Raw genomic sequence first — 26094 nt, 5'->3', positions numbered from 1 at the left:
CAAACTGGAGCCTCTAGAGCTTAGAGCCTAAACAGATCGGACAATTCCACAGGAACGCCTCACTGAAATAACAGTGACATTAGAAGAAGTAGTGAAGCAACTACAGGAATTGGATTTGACAAAAGCCGTTGGACCAGACAACATATAGCCTTGGATACTGAAAAAGGCAGCTGAAGCATTGTGCAGCCCACTTTCCATAATATATAATTTCTTCCCTAGAAATGGGAGAACTTCCTAACTGCTGGAAAATGGCTTAATGTGGTATTAATCTACAAGAACGAGGGGAAGACAGACACCTATAAACTACAGAACCTGTATCACTAACAAATATTTCCTGCAAGATGCTTGAGAGACTGATCCGATGCAGGCTAATATAACATTTAGAATAGATCAATTTTGGCTCAAGAAACCAGTACGGTTTTAGCCAAGGAAAATCCTGCTTAACACACTTGCTGCAGTTTTATAACAAAACGACAGAAATCATACACGAGAAGGATGGGCAGACTGCACATTCCTCGACTGTCAGAAGGCATTTGATACGGTCCCGCACGAAAGATTCCTACTCAAACTAAAAGAAACAGGCCGGTGTATCTGGAAGACTCACTCGGTGGGTCAGAGAGTATCTCCCGGAAGTAAACAAAGGGTCACAGTGATGGCAGAACATCAGAGTGGAGAGAGAGGCTACGAGTGGAGTACCCAAGGGTCGGTTCTAGGGTAGGCTCCTTCATATCAACATTTGCAGATGATGCAAAACTGATGAGAACAGTTTTGCATCAGGACAAGAATAGATTGTAAGACATTGCAAATGGATTTGGACATACTCCAGAAGTGGTCTGAAAAATGGCTGGTAAAGTTTACCCAGCCAAATGCAAGCTTATGAGGATTGCAACAGGAGTGCGAAGTATAGAATGAAGGGAAGGGAAGTACAGCAGTATAGGATGAAGGGATGACAGATTCTTCAATAAGAAAAAGGAGAAAGAAGCCAGAAGCCCACATTACCAGAATAACAACAGCTGCATATGGCATACTGGCCCACACCCGGGTATCCTTCAGAAAATTGGACAAAGGGGGCTTTCCAGGCACTATATACAGCGAAGGTGAGACCCAGTCTTGAATATGAGTCCCCAGCGTGGAACACTTGCCTGAAAAAGTCTAGAGATATGTAACGAGACTCGTTCCTGACCTGAAGGGATTAAGCTGTGAGGAAAGACTGAGAGAACTGAACCTTACCACACTGGAGGAAAGGAGAGAGAGGGGGGGGGGGATCACACCATATAAAATTTCAACGGAAATTGAGAAAGTAGACAAAACATCAGTATTCAAAGCTAGAAACAGCAGAAAGAGGGGTCATAGATAAAAACTCGAGACGCAAATCAGTCGGACAGACATCAAAAAGAACTTTTTTCCGTGTTAGAGCTGTCAGTACATGGAATAGATTAGACGTAGAAGCCGATGAATTTTATTCGATTCATAGTTTTAAATATAAGTACAGTATGGTAAAAGCGTAAGAAATGTGTCATTTTATTAATCTAATAACGTTCGGAAGGCGGGGACCAGGAGCCAAGCTCGACCCTGCAAGGATATCGAAATGAGTATATCTAGGTGAATTACACACAAATATACCGACATTCAGGGAGAGAAACATGAGGCTTGGAGACCAGACCACACAGTAGAAGGTGAAGGGACGACGACGTTTCGGTCCGTCCTGGACCGAAATCGATTGTGAGAATGGTAAGAATCACAATCGACTTGAGAATGGTCCAGGACGGACCGAAACGTCGTCGTCCCTTGGTCTGGTCAACATCAGCCACGTTATTGTGACTCCTCGTCTGCATGAAACTTGGAGCCTACTGACTCTGGTTCGACACGGACGTCACGCAGGAAGCATTGTATCAAAGCAAAGCATCGTATTACATTTGAAAATTTGATTACATTTTTCCTACAGCTCTCAGCTCATTTTCACTCGATCTCTTAACTTTTTCTACGAATTTGTTTTTATATAACCTTAACTGCCTATTATACTGACGTCGTTCAATTTCCAGTTATTGGGCTTTTTAGGGTTGAGCCTATTAAAAAATCATATTTATCTCGATTTTGTTATCTTGTTACAAAATAGGTTTTGTGCTTGTGATTGTGATTGTAATTCTGACGAATGTTGTTATGTCGGGAAAACGATGGTGGTTTAAGAAGCGAAATATATGACTAATTCTTCACAGCTGACTTGAGAACTGATTGCTACAGTCAAATGTGAAAAGCATTTAGGAAATTGTGTCACCTTGGAACATTCCGCACGCAATCTCAACTTGTTGTCTTTGTTTAACGTTATGGATGAATAAAGTCTTCCTTAAAACCGATTAGTGAACCTTTGATGCGTATAAACAAATTTGTTTTGTTTGGAATATTAAGTCTGTGTATATATATATATATATATATATATATATATATATATATATATATATATATATATATATATATATATATATATATATATATATATACATATATATATATATATATATCCTCAGGATGCAACTCCACAACAGTTAACTAACTCCTGGGTACTTGTTTACTGCTAGGGGGAACAGGTACATTAGGTGTAAGGAAACGTGTTAAAGCATTTATCTCTTGCCCGGGATTCCCGATTGTGAGGCGAGAACGAACACAACTCTGTGTGTGTGTGTGTGTGTGTGTGTGTGTGTGTGTGTGTGTGTGTGTGTGTGTGTGTGCTTTCGATCAACTTTGATATCTTTATTAGATGCATTCACGATGTCACTAGAAACTTGAATTCTCCACCAGTCACCCGCTTCGTCTAACACTCCCAAATGTAAACACAAGCTTCTGATTATAGGCAACAGGGTTTTTTTTTAATTAGCAACAAACTAGTCTTAAAAACAACTTCTAACTAGTCGATAACTGGTCATAATTGATTTGGTCATGAGCCACTTCATGAAAACTAGCCATAAGCAACTAGAAATATGTTTTGTTTATAAACAGTTTATAAAGATGGTCATAATCAGTGAGTCAAAAGCAGTCATGGCAACTTTTTAAAAATTGGTTAGACCTAGGCTGCTAAAATGGCCACGAAGTATTGGTTAGAAGACATTGGTTAAAATTTGCTCCTCACCTCTCTCTAGCCTATTTATTGCCTGCATCTACTTCCTCTTCACAGACGGGAGACATCTCCCGTCACGCAGGGTGCAGTCGCACCTCCACAGATCTCCAGTATCATCTATTGATACTGGTAATGGCTCAAAAGGACCACCACTTTCAGGCTATTCATGCCCGTGCCACCTTTTGGGTGGCTTAATCTTCATCAATCAATCTTCCTCTTCACAATCGACTAGAGAATGGTCCAGGACGGACCGAAACGTCGTCGTCCCTTCACCCTCTAGTGTGTGGTCTGGTCAACTTACTTTAGCCACGTTATTGTGACTCATCGCCTGCACATTGGTTAAAAATTTGATTTGGCAGCTGATTAAAATCAGTCATGTATCTGGAAAAGTATTGTGGGGGGGGGGGACGTATTAATAAAAAAAAAAAAAATAAAATGTTTATTCAGGTAAGGTACATACATACAAGAGATTTTACATAATTTGATGGATTTATAGATGGAGCTAGTACATACAATGCCTAAAGCCACTATTACGCAAAGCGTTTCGGGCAGGAATTAGCAACTGAAAGTCACTGGTCACTCATCTTCGATCTCATTTTGTGGTTAAAGCCTCAAATTTGTAGCAATTTTTTTAAGGTTAAAGCCTGAAATAAGGTAAATGTTTACAAATGTTTGCTATCTCCCTCTCCTTCCCCCCACCCGCATCTTCAAATTACCACATTAAAAGTATACAATCTTAAGATTGTAAGTCTTACAATCTTAAGATTGTAAGACATTGCAGAACATCAGAACATTTACAATATATAAATGGGTCAATAATGGTATTTACATGTTTGCCTAGCTACTGGTAGTTAACTTTAAACAATTGATTTTTTTTCTTTGCTAAACGCTCAATTTACAAAAGAAAAAGAAAAATTTATCCTCGTTTCGTAGGGAAAGTTAATTACTTTTAAACACTACAGCGGCTCGACGTTTCAACACAAGCAGGATTGAGTTTATGGTGTGCAAGGCTGGCTGAATAGGCCTGAAGACGAAGGGTAGGCCTATTTACCTTACCTTTCTTCCGAATTTCTTACTCCACCCGCCTAAATATGACTGATTTGAGGCTTAACAATACCTTTACTAATTGACATTGCCAATTTTTTTTATTAGAGTTCCCAAGTAACTTTTCATAATTGTGTTGTCGACCATTAATTAATGTCAACTGATCATCCATTAGTTGATTTCGGGAATATTTAACAACTGACTGAAAGTTGGGTGTAAATAATTATAACAATTGACCAAAACTTTGACAAACAACGAGTCAAAATGTCGGTCATAAATAACTGGTTTATAGGTCACAAGGAGCTTCAAGTTACCAATGTTTACTGATTATTTAGATGACGACTTTAACAGCTGTTAAATTTCACGATAGTCAAAGTAGTGGAGCCGGTCGGACTGGACTGGACTGGAGCACACTGGACTTGTGATCCTGTGGTCCCGGGTTCGAGAAACAATGGGCAGAGTTTCTTTCACCCTATGCTCCTGTTACCTAGCAGTAAAATAGGTACCTGGGTGTTAGTCAGCTGTCACGGGCTGCTACCTGGGGGTGGAGGAGGCCTGGTGGAGGACCGGGCCGCGGGGACACTAAAGCCCCGAAATCATCTCAAGATAACCTCGAGTACTCATAGACAACGGCCATCAATGACCTCGTGGGTATAGAATGGAAGAAAATGGTGTATTGTGATTAAAGTAGTTATTTTTTCCCCCCAGTGAATAATGTATTGTGGAATAGTGTTGCCTCATACCGGTTTTCTTTTGTCGGCAGATGAGAGAAATAAGATGGATGTGAGGCGGTATGAGCTCCGGTGGACGCACCATCAGTCCACTGTGGTGGCGGAGGTGGGCTCGCTCTACAGGGACGCCGCGCTGGTGGATGTCACCCTCGCCTGTGAGGACCAGCGGACCTACCAGGCCCACAAGCTCGTACTCTCAGCATGCTCACAATACTTCCAGGTAACTTCATCAAAAGTCACTTCTTTATGTTATTACTAACCGGCGGTGCCCGGGTCCACCCGAAAAAAGGTTGCATTTTTGCATGTCAGAATCTGATTTTTTTTTTTTTGTTATTGACATATTTAGGTACATCTGCATTTGTGCGGCTGGCCTAGGCTATATGAAGGGGAGTATAGTGTCCCAAGAATTAGCTGCGTGATTAAAATCCCCTTCACACAGTATGGTTAGTAATACAGGGACATGTGATCAGTAGGCTGTACTGCCACATTTTGGGTGCCTTATGAGGCTATCCTCAAGAACACGAGGACTAATAATGTGATTGCAAAGCTCCAGGTTTTGTAGGTCTGAAAGGGTCCGAAGGGCCTAATAACTGGACATTCAGTGATGTAGTGTGCAAGATCATGACACAGTTCCTACTCACAGAGTTTGCAACTGGAGTGTTCAGGATTGGGAGATCTGTCACCTGTAGCCACCTGCCACAGGTAACGGTAACCTAACCTGATCCTGGCAACCACTGTGTCGCACAGTCTGGTGGACGTTTTGTGCTGTCCATAGATATAGGTTTCAGATCTGAACAAATCATAGCTTTTTATGCTAGTGCTTTCAGACCCTTTGGAGTAAATAATTTATCTTCTATCATACCTGAGTGTTTGGAACGATACAGTATTAAAAATAGAGATGGAGGATTCCTAGGTCTAATTCATCTTCTTCTTTGTTCTACACTAATTTGGCTAGCTTGTTCCACACTAATTCTGATAGCTAGTTGTAGTGCAGCTAGTTCCGCTTGTGTAGAGATCAGCCTCTTGTTTAACCTGACACTATGGTCTATGAGCAAGTATTATTTCTATAAAATCTACATACTGCTGCAGTCCGATTGACTGAGCCGTCGTTATTGACAAAGAGCTTGTGGGATCTTAAATATTTGATGGAATATGCAATTGTTTCAAGTGTGACAGCTTTGAGAAGAGCAAGATTCTCATTACCCTTCATGGTGATAAGTGTGTATGATGCTTGCACGGTAGGGTACAGATAAAGTGGAATATCAGTGATAGTTAGATTGCACTTAAAATGAATGTTCAGTTTGATGAGATTATAGGCATTTTTAATCAGCCTTTTATCATACAAGGAAAGAGTTGGTGTGTTGGCACCATTTAACAATTAGATATTAACGGCACTGAATAATTTGTCTCTGAGCAATGTAGGAGATGTAGAGTCTCTCGTGACGTTAAGGCAAAAGGTGGTGTTGACTTGCATGATTCTCTAGTATGGTTGGAAGCTTCAGTTCTCACATGTTGATGATTCTTGTGCATCTTGGGGCACCAAGAATCACCCTCATGGCTTCTTTCTGTTTTACTTCTAATTTATTCAAAACTGAGGTGGGGAAGTTAATTAGGTGCAAGCATGATAATCAACTAGTGATCTGACAAGCATTATGTAGCATTGTCGAGCATATTTCTAGAATGATTTCTACAATGGGGCCGACCTCGACCCAGATGATAATCCCCTACCCCACACCCACCAGTCACCCTACAGTTTAATGGGACTAGTCACAAGCGTCGGAAACCCTACGTTGGACGGACAAAGACATTCTATATGATAGATAGAATGACAGTGACGGGTGGGCCAAAACATTTTCAGTTAAATTAATTAGTTTATCGGGTCTGTTTTATTAAAATTCCCTTTAAACTTTGACCAGACAAGACTGGCCAAGGTGTAAAAAAAAGGTGTAAAAGTAGAAACGTGCCCAAGAGAATTTGCGATGATTCACAGACACTGGTAAACGTGTAAATAATGAAGAAAATACCGCCTGTCACGTAATGCCGTATTTCATCCTTCTTATCAAATAGTAATCGAATAATACAGTAATATAAATCCCGTAAGACCAAAAACTGATATACTAAAAATCACAGTTGCTAACAAAATTGTCGTGATGTCGCCAGGGAGCCGGTCGGCCGAGCGGACAGAACACTGGACTTGTGATCCTGTGGACCCGGGTTAGATCCCGGACGCCGGCGAGAAACAAATGGGCAGAGTTTCTTTCACCCTATGCCCCTGTTACCTAGCAGTAAAATAGGTACCTGGGTGTTAGTCAGCTGTCACGGGCTGCTTCCTGGGGGTGGAGGCCTGGTCGAGGACCGGGCTGCGGGGACACTAAAGCCCCGAAATCATCTCAAGATATGCGAGAGGACGGATTGCCTTGTTCCCACCAGCCACCCTGTTTAGCCACTTCTCTGGAAACCTAGGGTGCGAGACCATTAGAGACCGAACTTGACCCAACGACTTTGGTTGCGACCAAGCGATGGGACCGCGTGTTGCCGGTGTTTGCATGACCAGTTAGGGGTCATGTGGCCGCGGCCAGACAGTAACCTCTCGTAAACTTATGTCATAAGCCAAGGTCGTGGTCAAGCCAAGGCGTTGACTGCCGTTAACCCGAACATTTAGCAAAGAAATATAAAATAGTTTAAAGTGGATCACCAGTTGACAGATATAAATTGTATATTCATAACAGTAGGCCATATATTTCTCTTTGCTAACACATAAACAATTCATAACAAAACTTGATTTAATATATTTACTTTCTATAACGCAATTTATAAATGCCGTTCTTGACATGATCGTTCCGTAACCTCATATATTATATCAAATATGCTTCTTAACGGGAGGCAAACAGGAGCCCCGGGACACGCCGGGGTCAGCAGTTGATTGTAAGCAAATGCTGTATTTGCGGTTGTAACCACCCAACGTGACCAATGACCTTGTGGTCACAACGCTATATAAACTCCCCCCCCCCCAGCATCCCCCCTTACGGATGCGGGCTCACCATAGCCCGTGCTACATGGACACTTCGTTCTAAGTAGCTAAATCTAAAACAACAACATTCCCCCCCCCCCCTTGATTACGGGCTCACCATAGCCCGTGCTACATGGACAGAATCGACTTGAGAATGGTCCAGGACGGACCGAAACGTCGTCGTCCCTTCACCTTCTAGTGTGTGGTCTGGGCTACATGGACACTTCGTTCTGAGTAGCTAAATCTGAAACAACATTCCCCCTTGAGGTGCGAATTAACCACCAATGACCAACATGAGACCCACGTGGAGAGTATTACCGTAAAAGTGGTTGATATTGATGGCATGACAGCAATGTCATTGGTCACGTTTTGTGGTCAAAATGTCGAATACGCTGTTTTTGTTGTCGTTGTTGCAGTGTTGTTAATTGTAATTAGGCTATTTATTTAATCATTGATAAGGTATGATAATTCTCCTTCATTCTCTCTGCCCTCATCTTCGTTACATATACAGTATAATAATATTTTATTTATAAAAATACAGATAATTAAATGACATTGGTTACTTCAAGTTCAATATTTGTATATGTTATAAAGCCATTAATTGCCGCGAGGTCATTGGATACTTGTATTGTATATAAAATTGTATCAATCGTCTTTTCGTGTGTACTAAATGGTCAGTTTACACGAGCTTCAAAATATCTCCTCTGTCCCAAGTTCAGATATTAACCTTAAAGAAAAGAAATAAAAAAAAATATAAAAATATTAAATAACAAAAAAAAAATAAAAAATAAAAATCACTAATATTCCGAGCATTACAAAAATTGATCTATAACTAGGTTATCCACCAAGATATATATATACTGTATACTAAATAAGAAAATATTATTATGTGTTCATGGGCTAGCTAGTGTCAGCATAAATTCACAACGCACCCCTTGCAATGACCCTGCAATATTAGCCTCATTACCATACTCTTGAATGGACAAGGCAAATACAATTTTACTGGATTTAGTTAGTTTAGTTCATTTATTGTGCACCCCATACCCATCCCGTGGGCGGTAGTGGTTACAGAGGCACATAATTGGCTCAGGGACTGAACCCCACAATTCATTTAGCTAAGCAACTTACAATCTTGATGAGCTAGTTACAAAATTCAATATAAGTCGTCACATCAACAATGGGTTTGAGATCGACCTCAAGTACAGGTTCTAAATTAAGCAACTGACATATGTGGAGAGTTAGTGTCACAATTTATATGTTTGTCCTGCACACCGCCCCCCATCCAGTGGGCAGCGGTGGATAGGTACAATCACTTAGTTACTACCTACAGTTAGCAAACTGGGGATATTTGGCTAAAATTTCTGATAGCAGATCATTTTGAATGAAATATTTACACATCGCTGGAACATTGGTTGTAGAATTGTCTCTAAATTCACGTATATTTTCGCACTCTATCACATAGTGACGGAGGGTGTGCGAATAATTTTGTTGACACAGTTTACATTTGGTCAGCTCTACATCAGCAGATAATGAGAATTCCCAGAGATACTTGTAACCGAGTCTAAGCCGAGCAGTAGTAACATCTAGAAGTCTGCTGATTTTATTGGATGATCCATAGATGTGTGGCTCCTCTTGCATGATAGTATGATGATAGATGGAATTACAGGTGTCAATTTCACTTTGCCTCAGATCTACAAGATCTTGTTGAAGTTCTCGGTGTACTGCTGCTCTCAGATTGCTCATTGACAATCCAAGGTTACACTCAACGGCTCCTTTAAAGGCAGATTCTTTGGCTAACTTATCAGCTCTATCATGCATTCGGAGGCCAACATGAGATGGAGACCACATGAAATGGACTCTGTTACCATCCTTAATAATTTTGTTGTATTTGTGTCTAGCTTCGGACACGAGCATGTTACAGTTATGTCTTAAAGAGTTGAGAGCATTTAAGGATAATAATAACTTACAATTAATATATCAAGTTTGGAGACTTGTACACATTTCAGTGCAAGGAGCAAGGCAAATAGTTCGGTCTGAAGGGTAGAGGCCCAGTTGTTTATACGGACTCCCTACTCAAAGTACAAGCCATTGCCCATTGTCAGAACAACTGCACTTCCAGCTGCACCCGTGGTGCGGTGTAGGGAACCATCAGTGTATATGATTTGAGAGAGAGAATGCTCTGTGGACAGAGCATCAATATGGCTTAAGGCGTTGAGCTTTGCCTCAAGACGAAGCTTGGCCTGATCTCTAATTTGCTTCTTGGGTGGAAAGGGAGGGATTAAAACTGGAAAGGGTGTAACCTCCCACGGTGCAGGAAAGTGCCGTTGTTGTTTCTCTTGGTACAAATCATGAACCTGATACATTCTGAGTTGAGTTCCAGTTTTTGTTATCCATTTGGAACAATGCTGATCTTCAATAAAGAAATTCTGGAGGGCTTCTGTGCAAGGATTACGATGAGTTAGCCTTAGCATTTTTATACCAATTTGACAGTTAATTTCAGTAACACGATCAACAACGCTCGGATTTATCATTTAGCAGTGTGAACCTTTCCTGCCCCTCCCCAGGGCCTGTTCTCCCGGCACGCAGCCCACCAGCACCCCATCATCTTCCTGAAGGATGTGAGCGGCGACGAGTGCGAGGCCCTACTGACGTACATGTACCGAGGGGAGGTCTCCGTCAGCCATGACCAGATACATCGCATCCTGCGGGTGGCCAACTCTCTCCAGGTAGGCTTATTGCCACGCCCACCTCCTCCTCTTCTCCTCCTCGCCACGCCCACCTCCTCTCCTCGCCACGCCCACCTCCTCCTCTTCTCCTCGCCACGCCCACCTCCTCCTCTTCTCCTCCTCGCCACGCCCACCTCCTCTCCTCGCCACGCCCACCTCCTCCTCTCCTCGCCCACCTCCTCCTCCTCTCCTCGCCACGCCCACCTCACCTCCTCGCCACGCCCTCCTCCTCCTCCTCCCTTCGCCACACCCTCCACCTCCTCTCTTTGCCACACCCTCCTCCTCCTCCTCTCCTCGCCACACCATCCTCCTCCTCCTCTCCTCGCCACACCCTCCTCCTCCTCCTCTCCTCGCCACACCCTCCACCTCCTCCTCTCCTCGCCACACCCTCCACCTCCTCCTCTCTTTGCCACACCCTCCACCTCCTCCTCTCCTCGCCACACCCTCCACCTCCTCCTCTCTTTGCCACACCCTCCTCCTCTCCTCGCCACACCCTCCTCCTCTCCTAGCCACACACTCCTCCTCTCCTCGCTATGCCCTCCACCTCCTCTCTTTGCCACACCCTCCTCCTCCTCCTCTCTTCGCCACACCCTCCACCACCTCCTCTCCTCGCCACACCCTCCTCCTCCTCTCCTCGCCACGCCACGCCATCATTCATAGATAGTAATGCAAATACGGGATTTATACAGTACTACATTATTTATCTTAAATATACATTAAGAGATAAACTATTAGTTTGTTCGTTTCCTAAATGTTTGCCATATTTTAAATAAATACTGTATAAGTTTGTACAGTATCAAGGAACTCCTGCAAATCATCAGCTGAGATTGTTTAGGCCTATGCTACTAAAATTACAGTATATTGATAATTTTTCTTTCACATATACATATTTAATAAAGTCAACTTATTTTTAAGGACAAATTATATTTACATATACTGTACTCACCTCCTGTATTTCAAAATGTATATTTTTCCATAATACCATTTTAACTTTCTATCTTTTCTGCCTGTATTTTGTTATGAGATTGATGCCACTTTCATACCTTTATGACAGATGAAGGAAGTCATGATTCCTGTTCATAATAACACAGTTAATTTTTTTAAGCATATTAAGCGGTGGAAGAATGTATGTCTTGCTCACTTGCATCCATGTCAGTAGCGGTGTCTTGTCTTCCTATTATTTAATCCGAATATTCTTCATTGGTGGACGTTGTGCCGGTGTTTGCAGTATAATTTTAAATTTGACACACTTTCTTGACCTTATTGATGCACAAGTTAATGAGGAATCACCTAGAATGCATGACATACTTATGTTTGTGCTCTTTTTTTTTTATTTAACAGATTATATGGATAATATAAATATGTTTTATTTGATTATTATGGCATAATATCACTCTTTTTCTATAGTTTCACAAACACTGATGCCTCTATTCTGTTGGGGTTTAGTTTACTTACCCATAAGTTGCCTCAGTTTTTTTTAATACGGCATAGTTTGAATCTTACTTTCGATTCAGCAACTTCACATTTAGTGCAGACAAAAGCAGATTCTTTATGCTAACATTTGTTAACATTCAATATGTTTACACCAGTTCCTAAAATATTATATACTGTATTTTGCTGTATTTTATCATTCGGTGCCTGTATGCAGTACTGTGCTGTACTGTGAAAGTGATTTTCCACTTCTTCCACAATTACGAAGTAGCAAATTTTAGGAAAAATCAAGCTTTGAATATAATACAATGCTATTCTGCAATGGGTCCCCAGTAGCTCCTAAGTGAAACTTTGGTACTACCAAACATTAGTCCAACACACCAGACCCTCTGAGATCCATCTGTTGCCTACTGGAAGCCAGGATCAGAATCAGGCTCACTCTGCAAGGGTTTCCTCAAAACTAGGAAAATCCAACCACAAAATAAGCAACTGCGTGAAGTAAATTAGGCACCCCTGGGTAAACAAGGCAAACGATTATTGCCATTGACTAAATACCTTAACCGCGATGTACCCAACTGTTGCTAGATGGCTGCTTAATTTTATGGTTGCATCTGGGATTGCCGCCAGCCTGATCCTTTATTCTGGACCTGTTCATGCCATAAGGAAGAAGGGAAAAAAGCATGGACTGAGAACTACTAGAAACCTACCAGAAAAGGATGTTTCATTACATTCAACCCTTGATTTCTGGAAGGGACCCCCTCACTAGCTTACTTAATTAAGCTTACTCACAACTGTGCCTGAGTTGACCCATGGGGAAAAGATTAGCAGGAAAGAAAATTGTAGTGTAAAGAATGGAAGCCACAGATCAAATGCCAAGTGCACAGAAGTATGACAAGACTGGAAGACATCCAAAAATATTGAGAGGACATCAACTTGTCCAGAAGACAGCAAAGTTCTAGAGAAGCTCACTGCATCATGAAAAAAGCAAGATATTTTCTGCATGGTTGGAGTTACCATAGGCACACTGTTGACCAACAACAAGTCATGAACAGAGGAGTAGACAGCAGCACAGACTCTCAAAACACCTATGGGGAAATAAGCAAATTCAACTTAAAGTCCTGATAAATCTCTCAAAACACTTAGGCAGTCCAGGGTGGTGACTCTTAAGACCTGGGTGAAAACTAAAAAGGTCTACATGGGTGTAATGTAGGGCACGCAGGTAGACCAGCATGCACCTGGGTGACAGATGTGCTAGAACTCTACCTCATCTAGAAATCTGAGAAATATGGGCACCAGACCAGCCCAAAGTCAAGACTGAACTTACTGACCTTAGCCAAAGCAGATGAATAGACACACTTTCCACTACAAACCCACAAAACCCTCACCACCTTGGAGAGGAGATAATGGGTTAACAAACAAGAGGGAGAGTGACCAAGCAGAGTTCTGGAGAGAAACAAAAACATGAAGCCAGCAAATAAGAAGAGCCACAAAGAAGTTTGTGACTCCAACTGGAACTGCCCAAATAAGGCTACCAACACTGCATAAGAATGGAGTGGGTGCAAGCCCTGTGGTCCACCACCCCCCCACTCCAAAGGCAACCGGGGCTGCTGGATATGATAGCTCCAAATCCCATTACACATAGCAGGACAAGAGAAGCAAACATCGCACTGCTGTATCCAGAGGAAGGGCCCCCGAAAGACCCGAAAGCATGATCACAAACAACTGTGAGTTGCGTGGAAAGTGGTTTCCATTTACAAACAGCAGGTCAACTGATGGATAAATGAGTAATTAGCTAATGTTGACAAACAATGATCTATTGTATTTACCCATAACAATGATCTATGGTATGCTCCAGATAAGGTATTTACCTCATGATAAGGACCTTGGGATTTACCCTGGTAATGACTAGGACATTGACCCTGTGGTAATGACTAGAACATTGACCCTGTGGTAATGACTAGAACATTGTCCCTGTGGTAATGACTAGAACATTGACCCTGTGGTAATGACTAGAACATTGACCCTGTGGTAATGACTAGGGCATTTATCCAGTGGCAATGATTTAGGACAAGGGGTGGGGGAACTTGCGGCCTTTTACGACACTCAGTGTGGCCTTTGAAAGCAATTTAAATAAATAAAACTAGATCTGTGATCTGTAAGTTTGCTTGTGACATGTCATGTTGTATTCTAGTTGCTTTCCCAAATTCACCCCTATATTCATTTGCTATTACGGTACTGTATTATTATTATTATTATTATTATTATTATTATTTTATTGTTATTATTATTATTATTATTATTGTTATTATTATTGATCATCTTACACATAATAATAATTCATTTTGTCATGGGACAGGCAGCCACTGTACATAATTCACGTTGTATATACATGTTAGGCTTATTTTGAGGTTCTCCCTAAGGTCGAACTACTGACCCTCCCCCAGAATGCAACCACACAACAGTTGCCTAACTCCCAGGTAGTTACTTACTGCTAGGTGAACAGGGGCATAAGGTGATAGGAAATGTTCCCAATCAATTCTGTCCCATCTGGGATTCAAGCCCAGAATTCCTGATTGTGAGTCGAGAATGAACCCAACTTTACTACGGGGACCTTATATGTTACTTACTTATCATTTAGTTTTAAGTGTTTACCCCATTATACCTATTAATAATTTTCTCTGAATTATTGCAAGTTCTGCCCAAAACCCTTTGCATTGTTGTGACTATATTTCATGTGCATCTCCTGTACCTACAATTTACCTCTTCATATGGATGTTGTATGCATTTACAGTACAGTATTATGAATAAAATATTGTTATTATAATAATAATAATAATAATAATAATAATAACAATAATAATATTATTATACTATATTGTGTGGTCTTATGAAATCTTCGCTCAGTAAAATACAGTATGGTTTTCATATATGATGCAAGATTCCCCTCACCCCTGATCTATAATATTTACCCAGTGGCAATGATCATTTGCCTTGTTTACTTAGGATGCTTAATATCCTCCAAGCAGTCAATTGTTTTGTTTAGCCTATGCTTTATGGTGTAGTTTTTCCTAGTTTCGCCTTATAGTGAGCCAGATTTTGGTCACGACTTCCAGTAGGCGACAGATGGCTGTCAGAAGCCTAGTGCATTGGTCTAATGCTTGGTTGTGCTAGAACTAAGCTCAGGGAGCTACTGTACTGAGGGTCCCTCTCGGAAAAGGTGCTGACTTTCCATTTTTAATGTTGTCATTGATGTATCTGATAATTATTAAGACCGTCTGCAATATTTATAATAATTATAGATGAGACTTACACTTGCAGGAGCATGACAAAGCTGGAGGAGATTTATTTAAACTTTTTTTTTTTATAATTTAGTTTTCTTGTTCTATGATTAATATTTTGTGATTACTGTCTTCATTGGGACTGTGATATCATAAATATTTTATATTTTAGTTATGTGGTATTTGTCAGACTGATACCTCCTGTCTTCCCCCCCTCTCCCATCCCCACCCCATAGAACACACTCATAGTGTAAATTTAATGAGCCAGTAATTAGAATGTTAAAGAACCATATTCTTTTTTCTTTAGTTATTTTAATGGAGCTAATGTGATGTAACCAAAAAACAAAATTATGCTATTGTATATGTTGTATGTTGTACCAGTGTCGGTGATAGACAGCACAATAGCAGTGTCCGGGTTTACCCAGCCAAGATTGAGGCTGTTTGCACAGTTACAAATTCAGTTACTGGCTGAATTTAAGTTATTAAACAAGTAAAGCACCAACAGTGCTTGATCTGTTTAGTAACTAACATGCACCTTAACACGCACCTTGTCCACTGAGCCAGGACCATGACATACATGCGAGGAAGAATAATTCAATCAAATTTCCCACTAGTTAATAATTCAGAATGTTTGTTATTATTTGTAATTGATTTACAGTTTCTACAACGATGGGTGGCTGCATGTTTCTTCTGCTGCAACATAGGCCCCACATTTATTTTTCATTCATATATTTTGATCACACAGTGTTTGTCGTTTCTTTTGAGAAGCACTGTTCTCTGTGTAGCACAACCTCATTCATTGCCATCTGATTCAAATTATAAATTTTAATTTTGTTTAATAAATATTTATTTTGTAATTTTTGTACTGAAAATACTGTACCTTAAATTAGGTTACATATGCAAGTGTGGTTACAGACTGGGCCTGATTGTTTGAATAGAATAGGTTTTTTCAGACTAGACTAGATAATCAGGGAACTTAACTCAGGGAAGCACCAGGAAAATATTTAGTCTTTCATTACAAAATTAGTTGAAAAATCTTTACACTTTATCAGTGATGTTACTCTTCTGCAGCTTCTCTAGTCTCTGTGGACAATTATTGTCATCTTTCATTGACTTATTACATTTATTAATATTACATACTGCAGGTAGTATGTTAAAAGTCAGTTCAGTACTGTACTGTACTCAGATGTAAAAGAATTTGATCAATTACACTGGATGTCTCTTCAGTTCCAAATACTTTACTTGCTATTTCAGTAGTTATCAATATTTTCTCGGAAATATGTGAACAAGTTTCTTCACCTAAATTTCTTTTTATTCCTTATATTGTGTATCTTCAGATTTTCCTATCTACATAAAGTACTGTAGATTAGTAGATACACAGAAGGGCATTAAAATCAAGCTACCATGAAAATCAGATCAGTCAAAAAAAGTGCTTCGCAAGGGATTTGGCCTAGGTTCATATCCTGAGGCATATTACATCAGCTAGGAAAGGATTGACTAGGCGCCAATCCTTAACTGTACACTTCTGTTCACCTTGCAGTGATTGGGTACCTGGTTTTTAAATGACTGACAGGTCCTATTCTAGGGAAACGAGTGGGTAAGGCTTACCATGAGTTATGAGAAGGGAAATCTCTCAGCCTGCTAATAGGATTGAGCAGTCCTCTGTTCCTGTACCTACCTGTGCAAAAAAAAATACAAAAAAATGGTAAAACCAAGACAAAAGACTTGGTAGAACCCTTAAAAATGAGACCACCCAAGTTATAATAGATTATAATAAAGCAGCCAACACTGAATAAATACTTTACATCTGTGTTCACACTAGAAAGCTCCAATAAGAATAGCTAGAAAGATAAGAATAACATACTGCATTGGATAAAATGTAAGGCTTTAGATTAGGTACTGATGAAATTAATTAAAGTTTGCATTCCTAGATATGTCATATCTGGTTTCAGTGCTATATTAAGGTGCAGTACGTGTGAAGGTTATGCTGCTTACGGATGTTAATGATATAGGTTGTGCTGCATATAATTATAATTTATATGGGAGTGATTTACAAGTAAAATTGTATTACCTATTTTATTAGTTGACAATAAATTTTGTTTTGTTCAGGTTTGCAGCAGGTTGGTGGTTCAGTAATATATTTTATTTCAGGTTCGGGGGCTGGCTGACATGGAGCCATCATCCTCCCGGCCATCTTCCCCTACTGGGGATCGGGGAGGCCACTGTCCCTCATCCTCCCCCTCCCCCAGTACTGGCCCTCCCACCAAATGTGCCACCCCCATCAGTGAGCCCCATTCCCCAAACCCTCCACCTCTGGTCAACCCCGCATTGTCCAGTTTAGGAAGTTCCGGTCATCCTGTACTCTCCCATCCCACTGGAGCTGATCCTCATCAACCAAGGCATCCATCAGTGGCAGCAGCAGCTGCAGCAGCAGCAGCTGCTGTTGCAGTTAGACCCCCACCAGGCCCCCAACACCCCCACATGCCCCCAGAATATCATCCTTACCCTTTGTTACCCCACCGCCCATATGATCTCCCAGCATCAGGGTCTTCTCTCTTGGCTGTCAATGAGTCGGACGCGAGCAGAGATGAAATCACAAAATGCCAAACCAGTGCTTTGCCAAGATCACCTTACTCAACACAGCTGGTAAGAAATGAGTTCTTTCCTCTTATTTACTGGTTTGTTTTACAAAAAAGTTTTATGCGACACTAGGCTTTACATATTGTAACCTTCATTATATGTTTTGGCTTTCTTTATATTAATATTTACAGTACTGTGTATCTAAAATCTTTATTTTGAAGTAATGTATGAAGCTATTTAAAAATTAAAATAAACAGTGAATTTAGGAGTGAGAAAGAATATACAGTATATGTGACATAAAAATTTAGGTATGTTGGTGTAGTAAGCATTGCAAAATCATTGTGAAAAAGGAAAAAAATAGTTAATGATGTATCATATGGGATTAGTAAATGCACAGAAAACACACTGAAATAAAGAAAATATGCCAGTACAGTATAATAAAAAGCAAACAAAGTGATTATTAATACTGTATTAATATACTGTATATTGAAAATTGGTAGGAAAACATTGACTAGGTACTTTTGTGGAAATCACTATTTTGAAGTAAAATTAGGGAGTTGAGGAACAATCATGAGATGAGAAAATATTGATGCCATACGGTGGGAATCCCTGAATGCCTCAGGCAAAAGCATCCCTGAATGCCTCAGGCACAAGCATCCCTGAATGCCTCAGGCACAAGCATCCCTGAATGCCTCAGGCACAAGCATCCCTGAATGCCTCAGGCACAAGCATCCCTGAATGCCTCAGGCACAAGCATCCCTGAATGCCTCAGGCACAAGCATTCCTGAATGCCTCAGGCACAAGCATCCCTGAATGCCTCAGGCACAAGCATCCCTGAATGCCTCAGGCACATGCATACCTGAATGCCTCAGGCACATGCTTTCCTGAATGCCTCAGGCACATGCATCCCTGAATGCCTCAGGCACAAGCATCCTTGAATGCCTCGGGCACATGAATCCCTGAATGCCTCGGGCACATGAATCCCTGAATGCCTTTGGCACATGCTTCAATATTTGCTCACATTATTGTAATTTTATTGTGCTGACATGGGATACTATCAAAAATATATGATGTATATTTAAGGTACTGGTGGCTTAGTTTGAGGACTTTTAATTCTCTGGAATTGATATGAGACTAAATGAAACAATTAAGAAAGTTAAAAATAGTGGAGTAAGAGATGAACCATGAGATATGAATGAATGGTTTTAATTACAGGTTGATTACAAACAATCCCAATATAAGTGAATGGATCCTAGCAGGGCAACCACACTCCAGCAATATTATTAAATCAACATTGAATCAACTCTGAATTATTGCTACATCAACTTTGTTTGCCCCAAATATATGGCATTTTAGAAAACCTGTTAGGAAAATTGGTTTCATTTCCAATTGTTGTGGGCAGGAAGCCTGTTAGGTTTATCGAGGTACTCCTATGTCAACTGCTGATGATCTTTTCCTGGATACATCCCACAACAGTTGCCTAACTTCCAGGTAACTATTTACTGCTAGGTGAACAGGGCATCAGGTACGTAAATCCGGGCTCCTCGATTGTGAGCTAACAACATAGACTACTGCGCTACAGGACCCTATATTTCCATATCTAACATAGAAATGTTCAGAACTCGTTTAAATGTAAATTTATCTTTTGTGGTATTGAAAATTAGGGACTTCTCATGATAATGGTGTTTATGGCATTTGATAAATCATGATCAGAATAAGGTTTTGAGGGATCTCTTCAGAAAGCATCTTTCTGAAGAGATCATTTGGCTTCTCCCTAAAGTAAGATCCCATAGTACAGGGACATAAGCAATCAGGAAGGGCATTGGAAGCACATACTAGCAACTCCTGTACTTATCAACTGCCCACTGAAAGATTATAATAACTGCTAAGAAACACTGGAGAATAAATTAGTCCAGCTATGAATGACCAACAGAGGTCATTCATAAATTTACATACTAAAAAATCTTTCAAATCTTCGTCAGAATCATAAGTGAACACCAGAAACCTTCTGGTAGATTTTTGCAGCAATGCTAATACACTATCTCATTGACCAACATAAAACTCTTGGCATTGGGTTCCCAAATGAGCAAGTCATTGAGGTAGGCCAAGACTTGTATGTTTAGGTGACGAAGCTGGTAAAGCAACATTTTAATGAGCCTGGCAAAAATCCTTGAAGGCAGATTAGACCTGAAGGAAGGAGACCAAAAAAGTGTTAGCTAGAGTTACCAACACAGTCTCAGAAAGTCCTTGATCACTGATGTGAAGAGTCAATGGACTGCATGTTCCAACAGTAAAGTAAGGCAGAGAATGCAGGCATTGATCCCCAAGAAGTTGAGGATCATTTTAATTTCAGTGTAGCCCTTATTCACCGTAGAGAAGGGATAGGGCCATTCTCATGAAGAGAATGAGGCAAACCAACTCCTTCTCCAGAGTCTTCTGGATGTCACAACAGGAGGAATGAGGAAGATGGCTTCCCCTATGGCTGACAGACTTTATGGGTGAAGAAGGGCACAGTGTCTAGGCTAAGCCCTTGGATATCACCCTCCATGCCCAGCAATAATAAGCCCATGCCTGGGAAAATGCCAGAATACATCCCCCACTACACCATCACCTGGGCTTACCACAAAAAAATCACAAGCAGCCCCTACACAACTTCAGTTGAATTTGTGGCCCCCTTATACAGTACAGTATACTCAAAAAAATAGTTGAGAAATTGCAGGAGGAGTAACTGCACTCTTATCAAAGAACCTGAGAATCAGAATCTGTACCAATAAGTAGGGGTCCAAGAGGCTTAATCACAAGCTCCCACACTAGTCAAGCCAGACATCAACCTTATTCAATGGTTGCACCTCATTATTGGGAACCAGATGGGTTGAGAGAGGGGGGGGGGGGTGAAAAGCAAGTGGGAGATTGACCAAGCAGACTCCTGAAATGGACTGAGAATAAGACGTGTAGTAAATAAATCTGTAACCATATCCTACAGGACTTGTACTGAAACTTAGGCATAGCTTCCTGACCTTGCAGTTGGAACCGAATTATTGTTATGTGAAGTTTATAATTATCTTAGCTTGTGACGTCAATAAACTAGTTTATTATACAGTATTTTGTTTTGCTTGTACAGCAGACACTGGCTAATTCACTGTATTTGATTCTTGAACTAAATGTAAAAAAATTTCTGCCCCCCTAAGTATTGTCTTTTTTAGAACTTACAGTAAAATGATAAATACTTTAGATTTCTGCAATTGAAATTTCCCAAATTCAAAACCAGGGATATCTGGAATGGTTAGGGTTTACTGTTGCTTTGGAAATGTTGTGATATTCGACCACTTTTAAGAGCTTGTCTAGGTCAAGTAAAGCTGCTCAAGCCATTGTAAGTGGTATGTTGACAACAGGTACATGATCAAAGTCTACCAACTTTCTCTAAATTCTCACCTTCATTTTTTTATGGAGATTTGGGTTAACTATCCAAATACAGAAGTGGAGAAAGTTATGTGTAGTAAATATGAAATAAAGTTGGATTAAGTGTTAATTTAACAATGAAATGTAAGTAAGAGCTGTTAGGGGTGACTGGTTGTGTATCAAGTGGTGGCTATGAGGCCAACATTTCCTCTGTACAGTACTTGAAAGTTGCACTGTGTTTTGATACCACTGTGGCATCAATCCCAGAACTGTATACTGTATATATGGCAGTTCATAAACTACAGATACAATTAATTATACAGTGTCTGATATATAAAATATTAATGCAATAGTCGTATTATGTGACCTTGATTATAATTTAAATAATTGTTTACTGTTGTGATGTACAGCCCCTATTTTTCATATCAAATATTTTATTTCAGCGTGTAAAACAAGACTTGGGTGGAAATAGCTGGGAGGGCCCATTGGAGGTTGGTGGCGTATCACCACTCTCCCTGAGTGACCCTCCCCGACACCCTTACCTTCCTCCGGCCATCTTTAGTAGTTTCCTGCAACATGACCATACAGCAACTAGCTCTCAACCATATGGGGTATATATATAAATCTTGCCTAATAATAAGATGAATAAGGATGTTACCTCACTACTTACTTAGGTACTTTTCAGTACATTATTAGAATATCTGTTGTGCTTTCTTTAAGATTTAAGAATTTTTTTTGTTTCTTTGTTTTAAGAGTATATACTTTATATAGATAGATTATATCTATGTATATATTCATTATGTATATAATGTTAAATGACATAAATGGTTAAATCACTGATTTTAGGACAGAACTTTCCTTTGTTTCTTACGTTCTTCTTCACTTGAGATGGAAGTTAAAAACTAAACTCTTAAAATCTCATTTTCACAGTTTTATATGACTTAAGAGATGTGTTTCATGGATCCTGTCAATGTTTTTAATGGCTGAGGTGATATGTACACAAGTTAGATGATGAAGTTTAAGGCACCACAAGAGGAGGCATGGGCATGAGCAGCCCGTAGCACGTGTGTGTACGCTAGCTTTCTCTGTAACTTGTGTTCTACAAATTCAGACAAATATATTTAGAATATTTAAGAAAGAAGACAGTCAGGAAACCCTAAACTATTGACTAGTGTCACTGAACATTATCAAGAAAAGAATGGTGGAACACCTGGAGAGTAAAAAAGGGCAATATGGCTTAGGGAGAAAAGTCGTGCTTGATTAACTTGATAAATGTTCTATGACAAGGTCACCAAGGTATGGCAGCAGAGAGAAGGTAGAATAGATTAAAAAATTTTTAGTCAAAAACCTGATCCTCGCAAAAGATAGGAGCGATCAGGCTGGAGAAATGTAGTGAGCAGGGGGCCCCAGTGTCTAGTCCTAAGCTCATTGCTGTAACTAAGTTACACAAATTATCTATCAGTGGGGATGCATTCATACATGAAGATATTCATAAATTGTGCACAGTTAATAAGAGTATAAGAACTGACAATATTGGAAGCTGGCAAACAAAAGGTGTTTAAAACCTAAACAAGGACACTTTTTAAGACAATTTACACAGCCTTCATCAAACCAAATTTGAACAGTATGCAGCACTGGCATGGAGTCTGTATTTGATGAAACAAAATATGAAACTTGAAAGAATAAGAGGTTTTCAGCCAGGTTAATGCCTAAATTAAGAGGTTTAAGCCATGAGGATAGGTTAAGGGAACTCAGTTTAGCCACTCTACTAGAGTAGAGAAGGACCAGAGGGATATGATTACTGCATACAAAATAGGGGAGAATAGACACAGTGAACATCATTCAGCCTGTTACACTACATTACAGTACTTAGCCATTCATGTGCTGTGCTAGCATGCCAATTGTCCACAAAGGGTTATGTTTAATCTTACATTTCATGCAGTCCATTTGCATGATTATTCTTAATTCTGTACATGCTATGAATTGTACACTAAAAAACATACAATTACTAACAGACAATACAGATATTGAATTTTTAAATATTTTTTTTACTTGAATACGTATATTACTTTTGAAAGAGACACTGAGCACTGCCATTTACCAGAGAATGATATCGTATACTCATTTACATTATTCATGCAAGCTAAATTGACTAGATGCTTCATGAATGTATAAAGGATAGATACGTGCAGAGAATAAATCACAGTAACATGGCTGAAAACAAATAAACCAACCCACACATGTGAAATGAAAGGAATGTGGCAGCTTTTCAATCTGTCCTGGACCTTTATACTGTAAAGTCAAAACTGAGAAATAGAGGGGATGAAACCATTATAAGGCAAGAGAGAAGATTGAGAGGAATTGAGGTGTAAGTGGATACAGTAAAGCATAGAAACCGAGCCAAAAATAGTTCCCTAATAGATGGAAGGAAAACTAAAAAGTATGCAAAGAAGGTAAGGGAAGTAAATGCAAAAACTTAATAAAGGAAAAGATAGAACAAAATTAGAGAGACAGACAGATAGGGACAGAAGAGATAGGAGAGCACAGAGGGGCAGAAAACTCAGATTACATTCGCTAAGAAGATTAGAGCATTTAACTGTGTACTGAGAAAGGCAAAAGTCAACAGCACTTGTTGCTGTTGCCAGGACTAAGGTTAATGTTAGGCTTGTTGTGTATGAGAGATATTTCAACAAGATGGCATCTGTTGAGTATAGACATAAATTATTTTGGAAAACCTAGCTATAGGACGATTGGAGTCCTCTAACTTGACAGAAAAGAGCATTTTTCATATCATTATGTTTGGCACTTCTTTTGTATTCTTAAAGTCTATCATTAAGAGTATGGCCAGTTTGAACAAAGTATTAAAGAGGACAAGAGGAACAGTAAATTGAGTAAAAAGCAACACCATTGGAACCAGGAGGAGCAAAGCCAGATTACTTACTATGAAATGTGTTGGTTTCTCACAAAGCAAGTTTTATATCAAGGACAAAGTGTATTATGATATTTTTTTTAATTCAGATATGATTGGAGGGCAATGCACAGGATTTCTAATACTGGAAGCAGGTTTAGAATGAAATAAAGTTCTATTAAGTTGAGCAATGGTGCAACTGATAAATTTTAGGGGGATAGCTAAGGCAAGAATAACGTGAAGACAAATTTCAGAATCAGGATACTGAGGGCCATAGATGTGTTAGAAGAGGGAGATGTGAACATTTTCCCTTATAGAAGGACGATGGTAGGAGTATATATGAATGTACATATCAATGTGCATAGCCTTGCAGTAGACAGAGAAAGAGATAAAGGTCCATGATAGACTGAAATGTAGTCACCTTCCTTTCATTTCACATGTGTGGGTTGTGTTGCTGTATTTATTTACAGGTACTGTACTGTACCTATTAAATACCTTCCAATATTCAAAAAATTTAACCCAGAAACATCTCGGTTATTTTTTTTACATGTGTAAAGTGGTACATTGTTATTATATTTATCCATACACATGCTGTCTTGGAGAGAGATCTTTTAATTAATCTCTATATGTTACAATTTCAAAATTATTTTCAAAATTGGCAAGTCACAAAACATTTTTGACTTGATTAATTTTTCCCTGTAGTGAAATTCAATAAAATAGATACTTTATCATTCTTCATAAATTTTGAAGAAGGTGCTCCAAGATGCCTGTTATTATAAACCTGCTTTGCAAGCAACATTAATAAAATTCTATAAGTTAATTGATGGACTGTTGTTCATATTGTGGACGCTTATGTTAGCACTTTACTGTATATTCATATGTGTAGTTGGTAGCATGTCAGGTCATGTTACAATAACAGTTTATTTATTATTGATTGAAAGAAGTTATCACAAACATTTTCTCATTGGCCCTGCAGAGGATGTTTCCAATAAGTGACCCTCTGCGTCGGCTGGATCGGCTGAGTACACCCGGTAGTGAGACACGCATCCACAAATGTCAGTATTGTTCTCGAAAGTTTAAGAGGAAGGACCATCTCAAGACTCATGTCAGGATTCATACCGGAGAAAGACCATACAAATGTAAAGTCTGTGGTCGGGGGTTTATCCAAAGCCAACAGGTAAGTGTGTACATTTGTTATCCTAATAATGTTTTAATAGCAAAATACTTATTCCTTGTTATATTTTCATTCGTTAGGTAGTACAGTACACTATGAAATCATATTCTACATTAACCATATAATTGTGTTTCTGGAAGGGAACCCTGTCATAACCTTGCTGGGATCTTACATGATTTAACATGCAGTTTAAGAGTCACAATAACGTGGCTGAAGTATGTTGACCAGACCACACACTAGAAAGTGAAGGGACGATGACGTTTCGACCCGTCCTGGACCATTTTATATATATATATATATATATATATATATATATATATATATATATATATATATATATATATATATATATATATATATGTATATATGTATATATATATATATATATATATATATATATATATATATATATATATATATATATATATATATATATATATATATATATATATATATATATATATATATACACATACATATACATATACATATGCATACAGTATAAGAAATTGATATACATACACATATAAAAAAAAATATACGTACTAAAGAAATTGTTCACGACTTTTGTTAGGCCAAAGCTAGAATATGTAGCGGTTGTGTGGTGCCCATATCTTAAGAAGCACATCAACAAACTGGAAAAGGTGCAAAGACATGCTACTAAGTGGCTCCCAGAACTGAAGGGCAAGAGCTATGAGGAG

At 39.4% G+C, this 26094-nt stretch overlaps 1 protein-coding gene across 1 annotated transcript in view; it reads left to right on the top strand.

Annotated features, from left to right (window-relative positions):
• Positions 1-4815: 4815 nt before the first annotated feature.
• The window catches only part of LOC123764351 (B-cell CLL/lymphoma 6 member B protein), a 31735-nt gene continuing 10456 nt past the window's right edge, over positions 4816-26094 (top strand). Inside the window, exons 1-5 of the mRNA XM_069316037.1 lie at positions 4816-5107; positions 10462-10623; positions 17484-17978; positions 21755-21922; positions 25196-25396. Coding sequence (XP_069172138.1) covers positions 4871-5107; positions 10462-10623; positions 17484-17978; positions 21755-21922; positions 25196-25396 — 1263 coding nt within the window. The 5' untranslated portion in view covers positions 4816-4870. The remainder of the gene's footprint in view (positions 5108-10461; positions 10624-17483; positions 17979-21754; positions 21923-25195; positions 25397-26094) is intronic.

This window comes from Procambarus clarkii, chromosome 82 (genome assembly GCF_040958095.1).
Source record: "Procambarus clarkii isolate CNS0578487 chromosome 82, FALCON_Pclarkii_2.0, whole genome shotgun sequence".
In the NCBI taxonomy this organism is placed as follows: Eukaryota; Metazoa; Arthropoda; class Malacostraca; order Decapoda; family Cambaridae; genus Procambarus; species Procambarus clarkii.
The sequence above is the reverse complement of the archived record's forward strand: the minus strand, read 5'-3'. Positions and strand labels throughout refer to the sequence as shown.